Source organism: Lichenostomus cassidix, chromosome 1 (assembly GCF_008360975.1).
Source record: "Lichenostomus cassidix isolate B80296 chromosome 1, HeHo_3.0, whole genome shotgun sequence".
Classification (NCBI taxonomy): domain Eukaryota; kingdom Metazoa; phylum Chordata; class Aves; order Passeriformes; family Meliphagidae; genus Lichenostomus; species Lichenostomus cassidix.
In genome coordinates this window covers 89,745,439-89,769,913 of record NC_139479.1, presented here as the reverse complement: position 1 = coordinate 89,769,913, position 24,475 = coordinate 89,745,439, and the positions used below count along the sequence as shown (strand labels likewise).

At 52.8% G+C, this 24,475-nt stretch overlaps 1 protein-coding gene across 2 annotated transcripts; it reads right to left on the bottom strand.

Annotated features, from left to right (window-relative positions):
* Positions 1–23,414, bottom strand: GPR156 (G protein-coupled receptor 156). Of its 2 annotated transcripts, none has more exons than XM_085070289.1 (11): positions 23,252–23,414; positions 15,743–15,888; positions 15,488–15,632; positions 12,723–12,859; positions 10,378–10,513; positions 9,429–9,539; positions 8,525–8,650; positions 7,986–8,081; positions 4,989–5,225; positions 2,643–2,801; positions 1–2,117 (listed from the first exon to the last, which is right to left on the bottom strand). In XM_085070289.1, the coding sequence occupies exons 3-11, from the start codon at positions 15,590–15,592 to the stop codon at positions 939–941; spliced, it is 2,286 nt and encodes a 761-aa protein (XP_084926415.1). In that variant the 5' UTR covers positions 15,593–15,632; positions 15,743–15,888; positions 23,252–23,414; the 3' UTR covers positions 1–938. The 2 variants fall into 2 exon arrangements, with proteins under 2 accessions (XP_084926415.1, XP_084926424.1); XM_085070298.1 differs by having other exon boundaries at positions 15,488–15,629.
* Between the last annotated feature and the right edge of the window lie 1,061 nt (positions 23,415–24,475).

Genomic DNA, 24,475 nt, shown 5'->3' with positions numbered 1-24,475 from the left:
TTTACTGTTCTTGGTATTTCTAAGAGAAAAATTAAACAGAGCGTATTAATTTAAACAAACCTTATTCCAGACTACATCATCCATACAAAGACATACAGAAGGGCACAAGCCCCAGGAATCAAGGTAAAAAAACAAAACCATTTTCAGATCCTCCTTTACAATTGTTAGCTTGTCTTTCCCTTCAGCTTTGACCTGAGTCTCACCTACAACCATGCACTTGAACTACGCAAAATGCAAAGACACCTCCCTGGACCTCACCTTTGGACTCCATTTTCTCCCTCAGATGCTACCAAAACCCCACCAAACCCCAAAAGTTTCCTGTGCACACCCCATGCCAAAGTCCTTGCTTTGCCTGGGAGCAGTACACCCCAGGTAAGTGGCAGCCTGCAACTGCTTCTGGCATCTGCATCCCATCCCCAGCTGGGGGTGATGCCAGTGGGACATTTTACATGGGCAGCCTTGAGGGAAGGAGTCCTCTGTTGGTCCGTATGGAATGTGCAAGAAGCGAGGGTTGTTTCTGAGGCAGGATGCTGCTCCCTGCCAGTGCCTATCACTCAGGTCTCAAAGGGAAAGCTCTCTGAGATGAAGTTTGGGCTCTCACAGGCCACCCAGCCCCAGCCTCTCCACTGCTGGCAACAGGATGGGCAGAAGTGCTGGTTATCTCTGGGACACAGGCAGCTGCCCAGAGCAGCCAGGACAAAGCCACCACCACCTCCCTGAGTGCTGCCAACCCCCTCTCAGCCAAACTCGGCCTGCAGTCATGGCTGACCAGGCTGGGGCTGGCACTGCAAACCAGAATGGGGCAAGGTTTATTCCCGATCCCCAGATTCCAGAACAAGGCACATTCCCCAGAGGAATGTGTGGCTTTAGCATTGCTGAAAACACGCAGCATTTCGGGGGTGGGAGGGCACTTGCCTTTGGGGCAGGGGTGCTCCCAGTCACACAAAGGTGGGTTTCAGATCGTCTTTGAAATTCACCACAGGCTGGGGCCCGCTGTGGTGCTCTGTCTGGTGGTCCTCGCAGTCACTGGGCTCTGTGTCCGTGTCCGTGCTGCTGCTGTCCAGGGAGCCCCGTGGGCTCTGGAAGCAAACCTCGCAGCAGGGTCGGTGGCAGCCGTGAAACACCTCCTCAGAGCTGCTGCTGCTGCTGGAGTCAGAGTCTGGGTAATAGTACAGTGAGCGCAGGAAGGGCTCAGCGGGTCCCCTCGGGCCGCCCTGCCACCGCCGCTGCTCCTGCGGGACGCACGATGAAGCACCCTGGGACTGCGGCCATCCCAGCCACCCCTCCGGCTGCAGGCAGCCCTCCCTTGGCATGGCTGGAGGGGATGGTGCTGGGGGCTGAAGGAGCCCTCTGCCAGCCATCTCCCCTTCTGTTCCCAGGGAGTTATATGGTGACTCCCCACGGCCCCAGCTGCCCAGCTCCTTCACCCTGCGGCTGGCACGAGGGGATACATGTCCAGGGAAGCGTGAGGAGGCAGGAGGCAGCGGGATCCTCCGACGATGCCTTGCCAGGTAGGGGCTGAGGGGCGTGTGGATGCCTGGGTAGCCCTCCTGGCCCACCCGTGTTTCTCCCTGCTCGCCTGGAGTGTCCTGGGTGCCAAGCTGGGGTCCTGCAGATAAGGCTGGGCTGTAGTTTTTGCCATCCAGGCTTAACTCTTGCAAGATTTCCCACAGCTTCTCACTGTTTACATAGCTGACTTTGGGGGACGACTCCCAGGTTACACCAGCTGAGCTGTCCTGGCCTGGCAGCTGCTCCAGAGGCTGCACTCCAGGTGTCGCACACTCCTGGATGTTTTTCAGGCCATGTTCAGTGCTGTCCCCTGTGTTAAAAAGCAGCCCCTGAGAGCAAACAGGCTCCTGGGTTGCATGTTTCTGGAGGGCCTGAGCATTGCTGCCAAGAGGTGGTGTACCCGGCGAGCAGGGGGGCTGCCACCCATCCCTCTCTGGGTCCGGGGGGCAGCAGTCCCCTGGCACATCCCCAGGCTGCCGTGAGCTCCAGGCACAGGGAGCCGCTGGCAGAGCACGGGGGTCGCAGCCGCTCTCAGCAGACATCAGCCTCATCAGCTTCTCCTTGGCGCTGCTCACTTGCTCCTGCAGGCTTTCGATCACGGCGTTTTTCTGTGGCAAACAAATACGCCTGTCAAGCGCGGGGCGGGCAGAGGGGACGAAAATGCCGCCGATTTGGAAGCGGGCAGTGCCAGAAAATAAATCACCCCTCTCTGCATGGCAAGAGCCACACTGGCGGCGTGTGTGACCTCATCCTCCCCTGCAGCCCCCAGACACGGGTGTGGGAAGGGGCTGATTTGGGCAGGCAGCTTTCCAAGCTGGGGTGCTTCTGTTTATGCAGTGCAGGTGAGGGAGCAGAAAGCTTTTCTCAGACAGAGTATCTCCCCTCCAAATTAACCATGTTTGGCCAGACTGTGGGAACCAGGCTCTCCTGCACTCCTCCCTAAAATTTTGGTGCTTTGGGCTGCAGAGGGATGTGACAAAACAAAGCAGTTCTTCCTCTCGGGAAGGAAGAGGCTAGTGAGCGTTCACCAATGTGGACAGAGGTGTAAAGAAGAGCTTCCCACCCTGCAAAGCCTTCAGCCCACAAAAGGGAAAGGGAGAAGCTGGAGGAGGGGAGCTGGCAAAGCCCTGTACCTCGGTGAGCAGCCGCTTCATGGAGTTTTTCTCCCCTATGAGCTGGTAGAGCTGCTCCTCGCTGTACACCGAGCGGCAGCTCCTGCTCGGGCTGGTGAAATATTTTGCCATGTGGCTCATGGTTTGGCTTTCTTCTTCAAAGGCTTTCCACTGCTTGAGCTGGGGAGTAGAAGAGGGTGTTAGCCACAGAGCCCCCGGCCGACACAGCGGGAGGCAGGCACAGCTCAAGCGCGAAGGAGACAAAGGGATGGAGAGGGGGAGACAAAGGCAGGGTGTGACGGGGGAGCAGAGACAGCCAGCAAGAGATGGCTGGGCGAGGGGCTGCAGTGTCACTTGGAGCCTCCCACCCATCTGAGCCTTTCCCTGTTCCTGGCTCCAGCTTTTAATGCAGAGAGGGTCAGTGCCTGGCTGCACTGAGACTGCTGAGTACATTGTAAAAGCCCCCTCCCTCTTCTCCCCACTCCCTGACTCCATGGCAGACAAAGACAGTGTCACGCATGTCCCCTTATCCCTGAATCACTGGTGACAAGCTGGAAACCAGCAATGTTTAGTATCTGTTTTCTCATCTAGTGTCTGCCTGGAAGCCTTGGGCAGCCCAGCTCCAGCTGGTTATCGATCTCAGATGAGCCATAGAAAAGCAAGCCCATTAGGAAAAACAAGGTAATGAATTCAAAGATTCAAGTTAAATAAAATGTTTAAGGGCCCCAGGATCCCACAGAAAAATGGTACAGGAAGAGTGCAAGTACAGCTTATCCGCTTCTCCACCCTCAGTCCAAGAGACTTTGTGCTTGGCAGAGCATTGCCAGCAGGCCTGGTGCTCACCAGGGGCATTTTGGATCCTTGCTCCCAAAGGCTGCTCATCTAAAGGCTTGGGGCTCTGCAGTTACAGTGCCTCAACTGAGGTGGGAGGGAACCTCTAGAAATCACCTAATCCCAAGTGCCCTGCTCAAGCAAGGTCAGATGGAGCAACCTGCTCACAACCGTGTCCAACTGGGCCTTGAGCATCTCCAAGGATGGAGACGCCACAACCTCTCTGGGCATTCTGCTCCTGTGCTTTACAACTTTCACAGAAAAAACTTCAGCCTTTTCCTTGTGTTTAAATAGAATTTCCTGTGTTTCAGTTCGTGCCCATTGTCCCCTGTCCTGTCAGTGGACACCACTGAGAAGAGCCTGGCTCCCCCTTCCCTATTCCACCCCCATCGATATTTATATACATTGCTGAGATCCCCTGAGCCCTCCCTTGCACAGATGTGCTCTTTCGTCAGCTTCACCTCTTCCTCCCTTTCTCACCTCATGTCCTTGAGCCCAAACATCCCTCCAAACATTCAACTGAGTAAATAGCTGTTTCCTCTCCCTCTAACAATGGGAGCATTATTCCCACTAACGTGGTGGCCAGGCACACCAGGCTGCTCCTGGAGGACACAGGATGCTGAACTGCCTCACCTCACCACAAAAGGCTTCCTTTAAACACCTCCTCCTCCTCCTCCTCACTTGTGGCAAAGCTCAGCTTCCTTCTCCAAGAGTGCAGAGGAGGACAGCCTCCCCTGGGGACCACCAGCAGCAAAGCAGTCTCTGAGTGTGGCTGGGCTATCTGGATGGTGTGAGCCCAGCTCCATCCCTGCCAGGGGCAGAAGCTCTTGGTGGCAGTGGGCATGTGAGGTACGAGGAAAGGACAACTGCATGAAGGACAGATCCCACCAACTACATGGAGCAGGAGGAAGAGGCCAGTGGCTGCCTTGCCTCCATGTGTGCTATCTGTGTGGCTGTCAACTGTGACATGTTCTTTCAGGAGTGTTTCTGAGCAGCAGGTGCTGCACTCCTTGGAGACTTTCCAGGACATAAAAGGGACAAGAAAGCTGTAGATGGACTTTTCACAAGGACATAATGATAGGACAAGGGAGAATAGTTTTAAGCTGAAAGAAGATAGGTTTAGATTACAAGGAAGAAATTCTTCACTATGAGCATGATGAGACACTGGAACAGGCTGCCCAGGGAGGCTGTGGATGGCCCATCCCTGGAAATGCTTAAAGTCAGGCTGGATGGGGCTTTGAGCAACCTGGTCTAGTGGAATCTTCCCTGCCCACAGCAGGGCTGTTGGAACTACATGATCTTTAGCTCCCTTCCAACACAAACAATTTTGTGATTCTTTGAGACTCAGGGAACTTGCTTGGGGAAGCAGAACCACCAGGATGAGGTGTGGTGGAGCTTGGAGAATGAGCTGTGTAGGTGAGTCCAAACATTTGGGGGGAAAAAAGCAGGAAAGTGAGTGCTTTGACTCACACAGCAGCTGTTGTTAAACTCCAAAAATGTTTTCAGTCGAGTGACAGGACAGAGGTGGCAGCATACCTGTGGGACAAAGATGAAGCAGTTGATCGTGGTTGTACACACAAAGATGCCTCCAGAGGTAAACCCAAACAGCAAGTTGTGCCAAGTACGGAAGAAACGGTGAACTAAGCAGATGGTGCCAGCAGCCAGGAAAACGAGGTTGACCCCAACGATGAGTGTCAAGGACTGGTTGACTGGTGAGGAGCTGACATTGTCGGTCAGACCGGCCAAGTAGGTCCCATACAGCAGGAAGATACTCTGGAAGCAGAAAAAAGAGGTTTCCAGAGTGTGGAAAATTACAGCCTGATGGTGTCAACCCCCACCTCGCACCGAGCCCGGTGAGCTCAGATACACTCAGCGCAATCCTAATTAATGCTCTTTGATCTATAATGCAGACCTGGAGCGCGCGGTGGTGACGCTGTGGCAAACGCCCGGCACACTGCTGCAGGCCAGGAGTGGGGCTGGGGACACTGGGCAGGAGAGAAGGCACTGGTGGCCACTGAGGGTTCCAACCAAGGAGTGTGAAAAGCCAAGAGCCAGGTCAGGAGGTGCTGCCACAGAGCAGGGGATGGCCAGGAGAATTGTGAAAACTGCCCCTTGGGCACGCTGGAGCCGGAGAAGGAAAAGGCAGACAGACACGAGGCCGAGGTCCCTGCAGAGATGCAGCAGTGGGTGCCATCAAGGAGCATCAACATAGCCCTGAAGGAGCAGGAAGGATATGCAGAAGGAATTCCAAAGAAAAAGGCAAGGAGAAATGGAGGTTTAGACTGGAGGGAAGAGGATGTACTTGGTGCCTCTTTAAATAGCAATAATCCAGGAAACTACCAGGTGCAATTCTTCTCCCTTCCCTTTGCTGTTTCCTGAACCCAGCAGCAGGGAAAGGCACTACAGAAGTGCTGTGTACACAGAGGCTCTCCCTCCCCCCAGGCAGACCAGTTGCTTCAAAGCAGACTGTCTCACCACCCTGCCCCTCAAGGGTCCCATACATGCATTTTTCCAGTGTGCTCAGGATAAAACTACCCAGCAGGATGAGCCTCTCCTTCCCTAGGTGACATCAGCAGGAAACATAAAGTATTTTTGCCTGCCTCCATAGCACAGAGTATGGTCTGCCTTCAGGATCATTTGGAAATACCATCTAACCAAGTCCCAGCTCCTGCAAGGACCTGGAATACAGGGAACATGACCTATATTATTCCTGTTCTACCCAGTAAGTGTCAGGCTTTTACTAAGAGTCACTGTTATTTGGGCATCGAGAAGTGCTTTGTGACCTGAGATGCAGATGTTTTTTAGACCCTTCTGAACCTCTCTGTGCTGTGGCCACTTGATGACTGTGATGGCCACTGCCAGGGTTAAGGTCTGGAGGGACACAGGCAAGAGAGGTTCATGTCCAGATCTGTGGTGAGACTTCCAACTTCAGAGCAGCACAAATTCTTAAGGCAGGGTTGTAAGAGTGAAACCTGCCTCACTGGGAACCAGGCTGGAGCCTGACCTTGCTTTGCAGAATCTGCCCTGGATCATAACCACATCCACCATGAGGCACCTCCAAACGGCCCAAAGGCAAGCCAACCCCTAATCCCTGAGTAGGAAAAAACCAGCACCAAAGTCCCATTTAAATTCATACAGCCTAACTGGGACACAGACAGCACTGCTGACTCGTAAACTAGGACTCTCAGAAAGCACAGGAATAAGTGGTTGGTTTGTTTGTTTGTTTGTTTGTTTGTTTTAAACTTGAGCAGAGGACTTTGCTCCTAATTCCAGGCATGTCCTTGGCAAATCATTTCTGTTCATTGCTCTGTGCCAGTAAAACCAGGATAATACAGAGTGTCTTCCCAAAGGGCTGAGCACACTAATGCTGTGGATGCTAAGAAGTGCTATGTACACAGAGAGATAAAGCCTACTCTCACATTAGTGCAAATCCAGACTAACTCCAGAGAAACCACCAAGGAAATACTCCATGACCCCCAGTAAGTAGAAAGGAACAGGGCCAGATTCAATGCAACACTAAAATAGACTACCTAGAACTGATAATGGGGTTGTTTTATTTCAAAAAGCATTTTGTAAGGGCTGTAGGCAAAGACATTACCTATCTAAACCCTAACATGAACTGCAGACAAAATCAGAGGTGGAGACACAGCACTGAAAGCCCAGGTAATGCCTACATTTCCTAACACCAAAGGACTTTTAAGGACAGTCTAGATTAATGACTTTGAAATTAAATGTAGAGTGGAGAAGGACTTGGCTGTGTTGGCCCTTTTTGCTCTTTTCCCTGTGGTTCTGGGTAGATGGTCAGTGAGTGTTACATTACAGTGAATCACAAAGGAAGTGCCTGTGCTGCACGCAGAGATGAAGCCATTCCCAAAAAAAGGCTGTGATCTCACAAGCTTCATCAACATCAGCTTTCTGAAACGTGTCCAGCCTCTGCCATACCAGAGGCACATGAGACCACAGATAATTACAGCGATAATTATACCTCCATAGTTACATCAGTATAACTAACACTGCTGGAATAAGAATGGCCATGTGCAGAGATTCACCAGTGAAAGTGCATCTCAGAGGTATAATTAAGCTGATAAGCATCCTGTAAAGGTGGGGACCAAGCACTTGTCATCAGCACCTCCTTGGTTTGAAGTCACAGGACTCAGGGGCTGAGCACCCTTGCAGTGGCCATTCACTGGAGTCTTTAGGGGAAGGAGTGTGCCATAAAGAACAGCAAGATGTGAGTTTTGAGAAGTGAGATGGATGAAGCTCAGGGGGTTGCCAGGAGAGAATAGAGAGACTGTATGTGCACAGTGTATATAAAGGAGATGGCGAGGCAGGGAAAAAGTGGCTAGCAGGGTTTTCACTCTTCCCAAGATGGGAAGGACTGGAAATAGGAGGGCTTACGAGATGAACAGAAGTAGCTGGGATCTGCAATAGGCATGGGAGGGCAGTGAAATGTCAAATGCTGCTAAACAGTTTAGGCTGAAAGACAGGGAGGAAGTGAGATATAATGCAAGATTCAGTCAAGAGGTTACATACCTTAAAGCCTAAGATGAGAACGAGCCAAAGATCAGAATAGAGCGATGTGCAGGACTGCACTCTGCTCACGGAGCACGTCATGCCTTTCTCTGTCGCCTGCAAGGCAAGGGAAAGGCAGAAGTGAAGGCTGCAGCCTGGTGGGAAGATGTATCTAAGATGGTCTCCTCTGTAAATTTCTGAAAGGAGGGGTCAAAGCTGGTGCTACCAGCGGCAGAGGGTTAAAGCAAGGAAGATTTTGGCCAAGGAAGATTTCTGCTACCAACAGGGCTGGTTAAGTATTTCTCTACAGCAGATGCCTTGGAGCTCTCCTGTGTCATGCAGGTGATCTGCACAGACGTGGAAATTTTGCAGTGGACCCTCACCTCTGTAACTGACCAGACATAAACCAAATCCAGAGTGCCCAGAAGGTTTCCTGCCTTCTTTTTCTTTCTGCTGTTTTTCAAATAGCACCTCCAAATGCCTGGCCACCCACCAACTCTGCCCACAGAGTTCAGACAGGACACAGCAACACCCTGCACTGCCCCTCCTCATCCTTTTACCCGCAGTGAGACGCTGAGGCTTCGGAAGCACTGCACTGGGTCAGAGAACACCCATGTCAGCAGCAGCACAGTGTCTGCCAGCACCAGCGCCGCCACCATCGCCAGCAACTGCAGATCTTTGATAATCTGCAAACACACAGGAAGTAAAATTACTATGGGGAACAAATGGACACCAATGACCTCCATCCCCCTTGGGTCCCTTCCTGTTGTTTCTTTCAAGTGGCATGTCCATCCTACTGTGCCCCCCAGAGAGGTGTCCAGCAGCTCACCTACACTTGAGTTGGCTGTGGGATGTCTGTCTTCAATTCCAAAATTCCTGGAAACCTAATTGGTCTTGAGGCCAGGTATAAACCCTCCCTGATGGTGTGGATAGCAGGTAAATGCTATGACTGAAAACAGTTCTTCCAAAACAAGACTATCATCCCTTATGTGCATATTACCAGCAGAGACAAGAAAGGTGGAAAAAAACACTGGGGAGGATTAACATTTTGCAAATTTAACACAGATGCCAGTGTGGAACAGGAGTCCTTGCTGGTACCCAGTTCCCTTGCAAACCCTCTTGTCTCATCTTTCATCTGAGACCTACTTTTTTCACTGCTGGAAAGTGACCACTGAAAGTCATAAATGCACTGTTACATGGACAAATTTTCCATTTTCCTCCCAGTTGCTAAATCCCCATCCCTAAGTGCTGCAGAGGGCTGCCCAGCACTTCCTCCCTGCCTTCAAGAGGAGATCAGATGCATCTGGGGATGGCTCTACATCAGCTGCTTTATTTTCATCCCACCTGTCATTGTGGCATCCACTGCTGTCATGTCCCAGTTTTATCTGCTATCCCACACTGGTTTGGGACCTGCTGCTGTTTGCCCCCCTCGGTCAGTTTGCCCCCTCAGTGCTGTGTACTCACCACCCGCTTGTCTGGCACCCTCTGGGTGAACACCTTGTAGAGCCTCCAGCTCTTCCCCAGGACAGGCCCAAACACCAGCGAGGTTCCCACACACAGCAGGCAGAGCCTCACCTGCCAGGGGTCAGAGCAAAGGGGCTGAAAGGGGCTTGCATGGACACCACACACCCTCCCAGCCTGGGATGCAATAAGGATGGGTGGGGACATGTCTACAGTCTTCTGACTTCTGGAGGGTGATAGCAGACACTAGAAAGCTGACCACAGGGTGAAATAAATTCAAAGGCACGTATTCCTCTGAAGGCATGCCTGCTGCCTACCTTTTCCTCCCCATCCCTAGAGACTCTCGTCGGAGGGGCAGGCAGGTAGAGCCAGGCAGCTTGTGAGCAGCATGGCATAGAAGGTCCCAGCATCCATAAATCACTTGCTGGCACCTCTGTTAATTATCCTCAGCCCAGTGGATCCCTGAGCAGGATGCAGGGATGCAGGGTGTGCACAATCCCATGTCCCACTCCCCCATATGGGTGCACACTCAGTCCTCAGTCTGGCAGGGTGGCTGCCTCAGGCCAGGATATGGGGGTTCATCACACAGGTGAGTGTTTGATGAAGTCTGCAGCCAAAAAGCTCACCCACAGCCTCACAGCACCTGTGCTGTGTCAAGCAGTGGTGGCTGTGTGGAGCCTGCCTGCCTGTGGGACCTCTCCCCTGGGGACCTGCCTCAAATCCCTTCCTGGGTGCGGATATGGTTTGCAAAACAGCCAAGGCCATTCAGACACAGAGCATCTGGTTGCCTTTTGTGTATGTGAAAGCCACAGCCTGGCCGAGCAGAGAGGTGGTGACAGGCTGTGGCTGGGACAGAGCATGCACAGGTGACAGCTGGCTGGGAGAGAGCACACATGTCCAAACAGGCCTGTACATGTGTCACGGTGCCCATCCCAGCAAAACCCCTGCTCACCTGAATAAGCTTTTCCACTGAGTCTCCAGATGGCAGGCTCTGCTCCTGAATCCCAAAGAGGTAAGCACTCGTGTAAGTCAAGCCACTGCCCAGCAGGGTCACGATGTTGAGATTGGGGCTGGACATCTTCACAATCCTCCAGGAAACAAAGCAGGGAAGTTGGTGACAGTTACTGAGTGTCATGACCTGGCAGCACAGGGGTGAGGTGCCCTTACAGGGATGATGATGGTCAGAAGGGATGCTGACACACTGGCCACCCCCAGCCTGTGCTGTTCACCTCTGCTCCAAAAGTTCAGCCATTACTCCATGGTCCCATCCTCTCCCCTTCCTTGCTGGAGTGCTTCATCATCCTTAAAGCATTCATTTTGCCCCACACCAACACTTCTGCTGTAGAGGGGCAGAAGTGGAAAACCACACCAACGCAGCCCAGGGTGACTGTTCTGTCCCCAGCAGTAAGCTCTGGGTGCAAGAGCTACGTGTGCTCCCAGGAACAGCCCTTCCCACTGCTCCTTCCTTGTGAGGAGATACCTCCACACTCAGCACAGTCTCAACTTCAGGAAGCCTCCAGCAGAGTTCAGGTTACAGTCTCCCCTCTGTAATTTCACCCCATCATTCATAGTCCTGTAACTGTATTCAAGGAAGAGAGAATCAACCCACTGATCTCTCATGACCTGTCACCTTTCCCCAGCAAGCCCATCGAGTGAAAGCTTTACCTTCTGCCATCCCCCCCAATAGCTCTGCCCCTTCGATCTGCTGCCAAGTCATTGCTTTTCTCTGTCTTTGAGATCCTTGCTGGCTTGTGGCCTTGTAATCCCAGAGCCTTGGTTTCAACCTGTCTCTCTCCCTCCTTGCCTTCCTCACTGCATCTCAGCCCTTGGACAAAGATATTCATCAACTCATGTTCTCAGCTGTAGCTGACAAAGGTCTCCTCTGCCCTCCCAGGTTCAGGAGGCAGACCAGTATTTATTTACTGCAGAGCAAATAAATAACACACATTCATTACAGAACGTTCCAAGGATATCTCCGGGGGCCTAATCAATTCAGGTGGCCACTGAACTCAACACCACTCAGTAAATCAAGTGCTTCAGATTGGGATGCAGGTCATGCAGCTGCTGCACTGCACAGGGCTCTCAGCACAAACCCTTATGGGCAGAACCCTCCCGACTGCACAGTGGCTGTCAGGAGCATTCAATTCCTTGAAGCAACCAGAGAAGTCAGCATCAGGCCAGGCTGCACTGAGATGTACACCTCTGTGCAAAACAATGGCATGTGGAGAGCAAAGGCTTTGCCAGGCAAAGCCTGGGAGAGGAATGTATCCCTGGGGGAAGCAATTGAGATACCAATGAAGCAGAGGAGAAGGTGGCAAGGAGGCAGGTGAGACATCCAGAACTGCCAAGGAAGGCTCAGCACTGGCTGAGACAGGTTGAGCTATGAGGAATTTTCAAGCCTTCCTCTTGATTTATGCTGCCTTCAGGGGAGCAGGATGTTTTACCTCCTTTGTGCAGACTGAACAGCACCAAAAAAAGTCTACACTTCTCCACCAGCTTCTCTCACCAATGGAGATCATGTTCCCAACCAATATGAGTAACCACCAAGATGAAAAAGGGTTAGCAACATCTTCAAAGTATGAGTGGCCCAGCAGCAGGAAGGATATGGTGCACTGTGGGGAGTATGATGGCTTTGCTATGGAGCTGTGCTGCTCAGAGTGATGCTCTCAAAAAGGTGGAGCAGAAAAGGAAATTAGCTCTTTTTTGCCCGCTCCTGTTGATGGTTTTATTGAGTAGCACCTTCATGATGAGACAATTTATCACTGTCTTTGCCATGCCGGAAAGAACCCACAGAGTCATATTAAGGTTGGAAAAGACACCTAAGATCATCAAGTCCAACCTTGACCAAAAGCCACCATGGGAACTAAACCACAGCACTAAGTGCCACATCCAGTAATTTCTTAAACACTTCCAGAGATGGTTACTTGACCACTTCCCTGGGCAGCCTGTTCCAATGCTTGACAACCCTTTCAGTGAAAAAATTATTCCTGGTGTCCAACCTGAATCTCCCCTGCTGCATTTCCTGAGGCCATTTCCTCTCATCCCATCTACAGCTCCCTGCCTTGGGAAGGAGAGAAGCAGTCTGAACAAGACTGTCCCCACCAAGGATCAAAACTTGGTGTGAAGGAGAAAGCTGCAACATCCCTGGCATTACCCCTGCTTGCCCTGTGCTGCTGCTTCAGGCTTATGCCCTCCTGATCCTTAGCTGGTCATCAGCTCAGAGCCTGCTCCTGAAGGAGCCTGATTCTGCTACTCCAGCTCAGGGGAAATCTCCCAGGAGAAGAGGGATGCCCTTACCTGTTTTTCCTGAAGCGAATTGTGAAGATGAGAAAGAAGAGTGCAAGCAGGACTCCTGCAGTCAGGAACGTCCACACAACTCCCAGGAGCCCAGCAGAGAAGGATGGGGAGCTCTTCACACTGCGGTCAAAAGATGTCTGCGGGAGGTAGAAAGGATAAGAAAGAAGAGGACATGGCTGGGGTAGAGTAGTGACCATCTCAGCAGAGGAGGTCACTACTCCAGCATGATCACTGCCACAGTTCTCCTGCTCAGCCACAAACCACACAACTCCTAGGGGAGACACTCCGGCACCAGACCAAGTCCTGCAGGTAGTGCCACTGGGATGTGTGTGGACAGGACATATGCTCTGTCACTTGCTGAGTGCTCAGGAGGACACAGCAGTCCAGGAGCCTCTTCTTATGGCCAACTAGCCAAATCCACAATGAAGCTGTACAAGTGATTCATAAACCTCAGGCAACCCTGGTTCTGGGACACAGGAACACAGACAATGGTTCTCCACTGTCCTTCTCTGGAAGGAAACCTTTGGAGAAAGGCCCTGTGGTACCCCAGCTGGTATCAAGCTTCTTTAGAAGCTTCTTGGCTCCAACCCTTACACCTTCCCACAGCAGACAACTGACCAGCTGGTGGACGTGACTGGGAGCCAGCAGCAGAGCTGCCAGTCGGTGCAGGAACACAGAAAAGGGAGTGTGACAGCGTTTTTCAGAGGCAGTGACACACCGAGCTGGGCTCCACCCGTCTCCCAGCCAGCTGGAAACTACCTTGGTCCCAGGCAGACATCAGCAGAGAACTGGCTTTTGAGGGACACTCCCAACGCGGGTATGATCGAGGCACCTCTCTCCTTGCACACCAGCCACCTTGTGGGTTTAAATCTCCATTTCAAAATATTCTCTGCTATCTCCTTATTAACATAAAATGGATGAAATGATCCCATGTGAAACAAGAAACCTATTCCTGCCGTGGATCTGAAAGGTTCCAGCATTTTTAACAGGGTATGCATGTGTGGGTTACTGACATTTTTTTTTCTTAAAAGAAGCATCACTTTTATTAAAGTGCTGGCATATCCCCTTTAAGGGAGGGTGGGAGGAGAATGGGGTTTGAGCTGGGATCATACATCTCCTCATTAACTTCTCTGGTGCTGAGTCCTTTCTCAGGTATTCCTGCATCCAGTCTCTACCGACAGTTGCCACTGCCCTGAACTCCCAAGTTTTCCTTCAAGGTCTGAGCTGTTTCTGCTTGCAACCTTGTTAGAAATAAATCTTCAGGCAGAAGTAAGGCATTTGTTTAGAGCCAATGCCTCATGTCCCTCTTTCCCCAGCCAGGCTTCATCTCCTCTGGGCGAGCAAGAACAACGCACAGCTTGGAGAATTAAAGCCAACACATAATTCTTGAAACAAAAACGTGTCGCTGCCACACGAACTCGGCTGATCTGCAGGCTCCTGGCAGCTCACGTGCTGGTGCCACGCTGGTCACAGGGCAACTGGGTAAGGCAAACCCCTGCCTGGGAGAGACATCCAGCTGAGAGCTGCAGCTGCTGCTGGGATACAGCTGCATGTACATCTCAGCCTTACTTTGCAGCAGCATGGAGGAATCCCTGAGGGAATACTCATCTCCCTCCTGCAAACTGCTTCCCACCTCCTCTTTCCTCTCTCTATTCCCTTGAGAGTTTTCCCTCTCTGGGAAATGAAGACCACAAGGGATGATGGAGATGGTCAGCCAGGTCAGCCCCACCTTACACCAGGACTCTCTGTGTAAAAACCCCATCAATCAGCACAGATCAGGGCCATCCTCCCCCCTGACTGGAGCTGACAGGGCTGCTAAAAGGCTGTAATGCCACACTATTTCTGTGTCCTGCCTGCTCGAGCCCAAGGATAATGCCTGGCTTTTGCCAGTGAGGTGAGCTGGGCAAACTCAGCATGCTGGGGCTTCTGCACTTCACTCCCAGATGCACCCACCAACAAAATCACCTCTGGCTGCTGTCAAAAGTATTACTGCACCCTATTCCCAGCAACCACCCAGGGATCAGAAACACCCCCATGATCTTCACCTTTCCTTTTGCACACACCCTCCCACCTGACTGCTGTTTCCCTGGACGTTGATGCTACTTGAAGTTGATGGAGCGCTTTGCCGGCTGCTGAGCAGAGTAAATCCTGGTCCTGGCAGGGGGAATATTAATTGTAAGCTGGCTGCCAGAGCCAGAGGAGCCAAGCAGCTTACAGCCTTTTAATTAAAGGCCCATGGTCGTGCAGGACGTGATGGAGATGAGAGGGCCAAGCCTCGCCGGTCCATCCAGCAGCCTCCCGTGGTGCCAGCTGCAACTGACTGCATCCCAGTGTCATTTCTACTGGCTTACTGGTGGAGGGGGAAGGTACCATTTATTACAGATGATGACTTTTAATTAAATCCTGCTCTATTCATATTTGAGAAGCACTTTGAAGTTACAGGGGACAGGAAAGGTCAAGGGCAGATGGGGCCATCTCAGGCCAATTCTAAGCACTGTCACACTGGCCAACACACAGGAGGAGTGCTTGACTTGGCTGTCATGGATGCTTTCTCACCTTCTGGATAACTGCTGGTTGTCACCTAGACTGGGCTGGTCTTGGAGGCCAACCAGAAGGTGACAGCATGCTGCCTTCAGCTGGACTGGGATTGCTTGGCAGCTGTGGCCCCCCTCTCCATCCCTCCACCCAAATCTACTTCTGCACAGCAAACCTCATGCCCCAGAGTGCTCCCCTGCATCCATCCCTCCCACTGCATCCATACATACCACTGTCACAGTGCAGAGCTCCTGCAGTGCCCGCTGCTGCTGCTCCTGGCTGCCAAAACCAGAGCTGCCATCGCAGAGCTCAGAGCAGTTGAATCCTGGCTCCATAGCACATCCTCAGCCGTCATCCAGCTGCACCTTTGCCCTGCTGGAAGGATGAGTGTTGGCTTTCTCCAGCCAGAAGAAACCTTTGGCACACACTGTATCCCCCCTGTCAGGGGTGCAGGGAAGGGTCTGGCAGCCTGGGGCTGAGCTCACCCGAACTGGTGTGATGCACATCCAGGGTCAGGACACAGAGTGACACCTCCCAGTGTCCCTCAGGGTGTCCTCTGCAGTGAGGAGAGTCAGCTCAGGACCTGGGCTCCCACGGAGCACGGTGGCATCCCCAGCACTGCTACACCACCCTGCAAAACAACACATGGGAAGGGTCACAGTGGCCCCCAGCCCCTGTGTCCCAGCTGGGAGCTGAAATGAGGTGCTGCGCCAGTCTGAGAAGGAGAGTGGCACCCTGACACCCTGAACCTGCTGCAGCTTTCCTTTGCCAGTGCACTTTCCATTTTCAGGGTCAATTTGCAAGCACGCTCCTTGTGCTGGCAGTGACTGCTGATTTCATGGAACATCCTCTTCTTGCAGAAAAGAATCAGCGAGTGAAGACAAACAACAAACAGCAACAAGTGTTTCCATCACTGAACAGGATCTACACCCAGGCCAGGGCGAGCAGAAGGGAAGGTGTTTGAACCCACAGTTTTGGCTGACTGGGCCAGAGGTGCAGCCTGGCTACCTGAAGAGCTGGCTGTTTATTAAGGAGGTTTGGAAGCCTGACACCTCCGTGCTCCCCATCCCTCCCAGTGCTCTGGCTGCCAGGTATTGTCCCCGCCTGCTCCCTTTGCACCACCTTTGCTTCTGTTCCTCCTTTCATTTCTCTTTTTGGTGTGGATTTTAATAGGCCTCATTACCATTTTAGACATGAGGTCATACTTATCCTCAAGCATCCTTACTCAATTACCATTGTCACCGGGTTTAATTAGCTCCCAGCACACGACCATAAGCAAGTCTCCCGTCGTTAGCAGCTGGGGAGGAAGCGCAATAGCTCGCTCCCCACTTGCTCCTAACAACAGGTGGGAGGAAAAAATTATCCCTATCATGCTCCTTGGGGCTGCTCTCTGGTTGAGCATCCCCTGCGCCTGGCTGGTGCTCCATCCTTCCCTGTCGTTACTGCTGACACTTTGATGCCCTCTCCTTACTAGCCCTTTATTTGGAAAATCTCCTGTCATTATGTGAGCAAAGAAAGAGTAAATTAAAAAGAAGCATGGTCACCAGGACCTGGTGTGAAACTTGATGTTTGTCACGGGGCTTAATCAGGATTCAAATGCCTGAAAAGCTACAGGTGTAGTTCTCAGCTCGAGTGTAGACTGATTTTTCAGCTTTAGAGAAGTTGCTTACAAGTCCCAGTCTGAGCAAGGTCAGTGGCTTACTTGTACAAAATTAGGAGATCCACCTCTGAAGCAACAGCCCCAGCTGTTCAAAGAGGCCAGTGGACACTGTGGAGGGGCTGGGTAGGGATGGGGGTAGGAGAGAGGCACTGAACCTTTGATGCCAAGAAGACCTGAAGGTGAGCACTGCCCAGCCTCTAAGGGGCTCAGCTCCTCCCCATGCCCCCAGGTGGGTTTAAAGACAATAATCCCTATAATTCCTTGTCCCCTTCTGCCATGTTGGAGGGGGAACACCCCTGGCAGGTGCACCACCACCACCAAGGCTGGCATGAGGCCAGCAGGCACAGCCTTCCCTTGGCTCACAAACGGAGATGTTAGCACAAGGAGCAGCAGTTCAGCCCACATCCACCCAGCAGGCCACCCCTCGGAGGAGGACAGAAGCCTCTTGGGGTCTCCCCAGCCCCCATCCCAGCATTCCACAAACAGCTCCCACACTATGTTGATAACAAGCTGAGGCCAATTAGTGTTCATTAGTATGCAACAAAGCAAGCACCAGTGCAGTTGTTGCTGAAAGGCAACAGGCATTTCCAGCCCAGCTCCTGCCTCTTGTGAGAGCTGGCAGGAATGCTTCTCTGTGGCCTGGAGAGGCTCCAAGGGGGACCAGTGCTTTGGGGGGGTCACTGACCTTCAGGGTGAGGCTGGGCAATGGTTGTGAGGACAGACAGCAACACAGGTAAAACCCCACATCCTTAAAATGTGAGGGCCTGCTGAAAATAGGGACTTATGGGGTTTGGGGTTTTGGGTTTTTTTTAAGACCAAAATGCCAACCAATTCTGATGGATCACTTCCAGAGGAGAATCACAGAATGGCTTGGGTTGGAAGGGACCTGACAGCTCGGCTTGCCTTGCTCACCCCGTGCTGCCCTCAGTCTCTGTGGCTTTGCACCTGCAGGCTGTGTGGGACATGGCAGAGAGCACTTGGCCTCAGGAGCATCGGCTTGCACACGGACATGATCCAAAAAGCCAAAAGTCGATAAGAAACAAGTGACTGGACCACATGAAAAATATCAGCACCATCATCTTCCCAGATAAAAGGGAAGCACTGACTGCTAAAACCAGTATTTGGATAAAAGCAATTTGTGGCCACCTCTCCAGGCCTGGAAAACCTGTTTCTTTAGACCCGTCAAGACCCAGGAATACTTAGCATAAAAGCATTTAGGTTGGAAAAGAGCTCTATGATCATTGAGTCCAACAATTAATCCAGCACTGCCAACCCCTCCACTAAACCATGTCCTTAAGCACCACATCTACATGTTTGTTGAACACCTCCAGAGACAGATACAGAATCACAGATTCACTAAGGTTGGAAAACACCTCCAAGATCATAGAGTCCAATATCTAACAATGCTGAGCAACTAACTGTGTAGACTAACACATAAATAGCTCTCAAAACAGATGCAATTGATGTCATCTAAATGTACACCTTGACTTTCTCAAAGTTTCTTCTTCCCTTTCAAAAGATTTCTTTTGGATAAAAACAGAGGAAAAAACCTTTAAAGAAGCTGAAAAATTGGCACAGCACATATAGACCCAGAGTGGGCAGAATGAACTTTTCACCCCAACAGGTTCATTTTGATCTAGTGTTGAAAGAGAGGCTTCTTCCCCAAGGTGACATCCCTGCTCGGTGAATCAAAAGGTGGAAAACTGAAGATGTCAAATCACAGACAAAAGAACAATCGCATTTTGTGCCAGTCTTCATGAGCTCTGCAAGCCTGTCTGGTCGTATCAGCCCCAACAGAGAAATGGTACATGTGCACCTTGGCAAGGGAAGAGCGGAGCACATCTGGAGAAACACATCTGCTGAGAGGAACTTTTGGGAAGGTGGCTCTGTGGCCAGAGGCAGAGAAGAACAACTGGGGAGAAGGAGCAATGTGCAATGGGCAGAGCCATTCCTGCTACCTCAGGAGGGGAGCGAGAGACCTCAGCTCACCCATGATGGGTCTGTGCTGCTACTGCCACTCCTGGTGGGAGATGGAGCCCTGCTGGTGTGGAGCTGCCAACAGGACACCAGGCTGCACACTGACAGCGGAAAATCATCTGGATAACTGTTCGGCAACATGAACACCGCGGGACGGGGTTTTGCAATTCAGAAATCTGGCACTTCCGAGGCTCCTGCTTTTTCCTTCTGCTCTTCTTGTCCAACAAGATCCCTTCTTGTCTGGCCTGAGAAACCTGCAATATTGCCAGCCCCAAGGCGATCAAAAAAAGTCACAAGCCAGACTTACTGCAACACCCCCCGCAATGAAGCTACTTAAAAACTGTGAGTTAAAACACACAGCATATCTGAAGATTACTTTTAATTTGTATTTAAAACTTCAGCACCTACATTTTCATGCTTTCCCCTGCAAACACAAAAGGAAAAAGAAAGAAAACTGAGAAACCATGCTTATCACACCATCCTAAAATCTAGGTTACAAAGGCTCAATCCCCAGGAGCACTGAGGAGCTGCAAAGTTGGCAAAGTTGTCTTCTCAGGGACTGTCCTGTGCTCGTGCTTCATTTTGCTCTTGTCCCTTCCCAGAGCCACTTCCAGGCCCCTCAGATATCTTCATACCTCACAGACAGACAGCAAGCTCAGTGCACAGGTACATGATGGAGCAAATCACAGAGCCCAGATGGGCTCATCTTCCCACCCAGGCAGTATCCCTGCCTGTGCTCCCGCTCTGTGATTCACATCCAGGCTATGGAGGATAACCACCAGGAGCTGCAGGACCTGCTGCATGCAAAGGAGGGAGATGCAGGACAAGGTGCTTCTGTCTCTGGATGCATGGGGAGCTCACCATGTAACTCTGAAACCTGAAATTTTGTGTTGACTGAAGCTAGCTGTGATTTTCAAGCCCCCTACAATTTTGGAAAGCATGTCCCAAGACCAGGAAAGCAATAACTTCTGAATGTTGATCTTACTGCGTGTCTGTCCACTGTAGCTCCACAGCTTGGGGGGTTGGCACATTTAGCTCTGCCTCTAGACATTCTAACTTTACAAATGCAGGTTAAATATCCACATGGCTCTTTCCAGTTCTGTGGTTTACATTTCAAATTAAAGAAACCACCATTAAAAAAAAAAATTACTTTTTTTGAACCACCACACAGTCCTGTGAGGAGCTGACTCACACGTCTCCCACTAAGGAGCTGATAAGGCTTTTAACTCTCTAACCATAATTGCTGTACAATGATAGGCATGTTAGAAACAGAGACAATAGATTGTAGATGCTCAAAGGAAGGAAAATTAGGAGGGAATACCCATCTGCAAGGGAGCATGCCACAGATGAGGCCAATATGACCAGAGCTGATGGGAAGGTAAACCAAATCCCTGGAGCTCCCACCCGAAGACCCAAACCCTCCCTCATGTCCAGCTGAAGCAGCTGCCAATGAAATGAGCATAAACCTCCAGGTTTATACCTCCCCAAAGTGGTTGGGAGTCCAGGGGTTGGGACCCCACCGCTCTTTGTGCTGAGCTCACCCCTGCTTGGCCAGGTGGCCTGGCAGTGCTCCTCACACAGAGCCAAGTGACAGCAGGAGACAGCCAGAAAGGTCCTTGCAACCGAATTTAAGTGACACCATGGTACCCCCAGGTGGAAGCTCACCTTCCTGCAGTCAGTGAGAGAGGCAGTGGGATCTCTGCTGCAAGACAGCAGCCTCACCACTTGGGGCCGAGGAGGGCACAGCTCCCCCAGAAACGGGCAGGGGACATGCCCCAAGCACTGCTCTGAGAAGGAGCAGTGCTGCTCACCTGCCCTTCCCCTGCCCTTCCCTCTGCCCACAGCTGGAGGCTGGGATGTATAATGCCCCAGCAGCTGTGCTGCATGGACAATAAGGACAAGCAGAGGCTTTCCACCACTTCGGGAAAGATCCTGGGTTTTCATTACTTCAAAACAAGTTCATCAATCATTTCATGTGAGCACTCCTGTCTGCAGGGCTGATCAGTCCCGAATCCCTGCCACGGATCACCCACATCCCTGCTCCACAGAGGCTGGCACCTTGTCACAGGACAAGGATGCTGCAGGACTCCACTGTGGCTGTGTGGCACTCACACTTTCCCACCAGGATGCTGATTCAAGGCGCTGTGGCTGCTGCAGCATTTCCAGGTGTCAGAGCTCTGAGCCTGGGGTCTGTGCCCATTCCTGGTGCCTCTATACCTGCTCCCATCCATCCACATGCATGACCTGCTTCAGAAAGCTGCCTTTTCCCAGGCCTTTCCCATCAAATGCTGCTGCTTTCTGCTTTGGGCATGTGCCTCAATATGCTGCTCTGAGGCACAGCTCAGCCCCAAGCACTGCTGCTGGAGGCTCCATCATCCCTTCCTTCCATCAGTTCCCTCTGCCTTCAGGGTGTTTGCAGCAACCTAACAAACGGGAACATGCTACACTGCCTTACAGGAAAGTGTAGCCTGCCATTTTCTTCTGTCTTAACTGTACCATCTTTACAGAGCCACCATGAATAAGAGGTAAAAAAGCCTGATGATTTAGTATTTTGATTTACAAGGGAGATCTACCTTGTGGTTGAGGTGTTTATGACTTAATTAAAAGCAGAGGCTCACCCCCACTGAAGCTGTTTGCTGCTGAGCTATCAAATGCAGAGGAGGAAGAGGCCTCAGAAGGAATATTTCCATAAAGTTATGTTTCACATTAAGCATATGCCTTCAAGAGCTCTCCCTTTCCAAAGCTGGCAGAAAGCTACAGCTGCTCCTTCATGCAATCAGACACCATCCCCTCACAGCCCTCACAGCACCAGCACACCTGTGTTTTCACAAACAGGGCTAGGATGGACCAGTTGCAAAGCCAGACAGCCCCAAGCATGGGGACAGCTTCTAGGCCTGACACGGTCAGCATGTTTTTTCTCTATTTAACTTTTTCCTTTTAAATTTGGCAGGATTTTGGAAATCAAGTGACACATTTAGTCCTTAAAGAGGCAGGAAAACAGAGTACTACAGCTCTTTCACCTTAGCCCCCATGACCAAGCAGCAGGGAATATTTTCCCCTAGGAGACAGATTTGACTTAAGGCTCTGAAAGCCAGAGATGTCCACAGCTCATCTGGCTCCCCTCCCGGGTACCTCAGGCTGCCAAACTGCACCCAGTGGTGCCTTGCTCAGGCTTCTCCTCTCTTTGCTGGGCAAAACAAGCTCCCCACCAAGGGGCAAGGCCACATCGAGGTTTCCACGAGGTCTGCCAGCCTGGCTCCCTGCAGACAGAGAGAGGCTTGCTCAGGGGTGGAAAGAGGCTGCTCCAAAAGTGGAGGCACAACCAAACCTGTGTGGAAAGTGCTACTTGTACACTGCACCAGGGTCTGCAATAAGAGAGGCACAGGCAGTGCCCCAGCAGCAGGTGGGTGAGGTGATGTGGCAGCCTCGCCAAGGACGCATTAGAAATGCCAGCAGCAACTCAACACTGGCAGCTCCTGGTTACCTGGGATCTGGTTCCCTTGGCCTCCTCCCTGCCCCTCTCAGGATGCAGAGCACCCGTGGGGCAGTGGAAAATCCAGCTCTGGGTCCATGAGCCGCCCCTCCCTGAGAGGTGACCACACCGCTGGGAGTTGTGTCATGCTCAGCTCTGGCAGCCGAGAAGAAGCAAACACGCTGGGTGCTGGAGTGTTTCCTGGGGGGTCTCACCCCTAGCAGGACTGTGAATCCAGGGCACGCATGTCCCTCTCTCTCCCTCTCCACCCAGCAGCTTGTTGCACTGTGGAGTTGGTTGCAACTTTTCTTCTCCCCAGTTTGAACTCCGAAAGGCAGAGGGCTCGCCCAGCTAACAGCAGTTTGGTTAGAACAGACTGACCTAGCGCTGCAGCTTCACATCTTTGCATCCCGCAAGGCAGCCCTTTCCCATCGCGAGGTGCCGGCAGGCTCCCGCTCCCACAGGCGCCTTCTGCGGCGTGCTTGGAGCCTTCGGGACGGTATTTTCTGGAGACCTACAAAACACCGGCCCAAGCCCGCCCCGTTTCGAGCTGTGCACTCCGGGCACAGCCAAGCCAGCCAAGGGCGAACGAGGAGCGCAGCATCCCCAGAAGCGCGCCCAGGCCGGGGCTCCCTGCGGCAGGGAGAGCGCTCGGGGGCTGCCAGCCCACCCCGCCGCCTCGCTGCGCTGGGGTCTCGCCGGCGGCACCCCCATGCTGTGGGGAAAGGGGCACGGGGGGCAAAACCACCTCAGCGAGGAGCGCCAGGGCACGAAAGCGACTCGGGAGGTAAGCTGGGCGCCCCGGGAGCCATCCCGCTCGCAGCCCCAGCCACGGCTGCCAGCCCCTCTCTCCCCGCACCGCGCCCGGCGCAGCCCCCGACCCACCTGCGGGGAAAGCACCCGTGCCGGGCTGCCAACCTGCCGAAAGCTGCCGAAAGCTGCGGAGCCCGGCGGGAGCGGCGCGGCCGCGGACAGAGCAGCTCCGCAGGCGCCGCGGGACGCGGAGCTCAGCACCGGCGGTCGCCCCGCAGCGCCCCGGCTCGGCTCGGCTCGGCTCGGCCCGGCGGAGGCGGGCGGCGGGAGGGGCTCGGGCGGCCGCGCTCCTCCCGCCGGGGCGGTGGCGCCGGCTCCGCTCCCGTGCCCAAAAGCCGGGACAAAACTTTTGGGCAGCGGGGAAAAAGCCCGGGGGCCGGGGCTGTCCCGGCAGGGCTGGACCCCGTTTCACGCCGGCGCCTCCTCCAGACAACAGCAGCGTCGAACCCTCCCCGGAGCAGCCCCGGTGCCGGAGCAGGGAGAGCGGGACCCCCCGGCGCAGCCCCCCGGCTGACCTGGCCCCGCCGCCGAGCCCGCTAGCCCCGCGCTGCCGCGGCCGAGCTCATCTCCGGTCCCTGTCCCGCTGCTGCCGGCGGGATGCGCCCGCCTGGGAACGGGGAGCCTCGCTGGGGTGCTCCGGGCAGCTGAGGCAGCACAAAACCCCACGGCTGTGGCAAAACCGGCCCGAGAAGGTGAGTAAAGGCGAGGGCGGCCAACCTCGTGCTCCGTGACCTGCTTGTGCCGCCCCATGGCTAGTGGTAGCCAGCGTGACTACTGCAGTAGGTATGCTTGTGTGAGCAGCACTCGGTGTCATGCGGACTGACCCACCATCCCTCTCTGCACCCCTGTGCTGACAGTTCCCCTGTCTTGCCTCCCACGCTCCTGATGCTCGCATCAACCTCGTGCTCTCTCCCCTCAAGACACCCAATCCATTTCACTGGAATTTTTCTCCAACTCTGAAAGCCAAAAGCTCTGCTCCAGCACCGTAGTTTCTCTCCCAGCCTGCAGCAAAGTGCCAGGTGCTGCTGGAAAGGGCTGTTTGCAGACAGGTATAAAGCCGTGAAAGTTTTCTCTCTTTACACACTCCTGTTTACCTCATTTACCCAACTCTGCTAGGCCTTGGCATGAACAGTGCTAATTTTTTCACTCCTGCCCATCCCCAGACCTGCAGAGCTAAGGACCAGGGGCAGCCATGGTCCAAGTGGGAGAAGAGAGGTTTGCACAGCCCTGTTGCTGTGCCCCACAGCACCATCATAAACAAACGGTGACCTGTTCATTCACGAGCCAAATAAAAGC

Coding starts and splice junctions, on each gene's coding strand:
- GPR156 (XM_085070289.1), bottom strand. CDS start 15,592: ATGGAGCCAGGATTCAACTGCTCTGAGCTCTGCGATGGCAGCTCTGGT. Junction 10,514..12,722: donor ATTCGCTTCAGGAAAAACAG/GTAAGGGCATCC, acceptor TGTTTCCTGGAG/GATTGTGAAGATGTCCAGCC. Junction 9,540..10,377: donor CAGTGGAAAAGCTTATTCAG/GTGAGCAGGGGT, acceptor GACCCCTGGCAG/GTGAGGCTCTGCCTGCTGTG.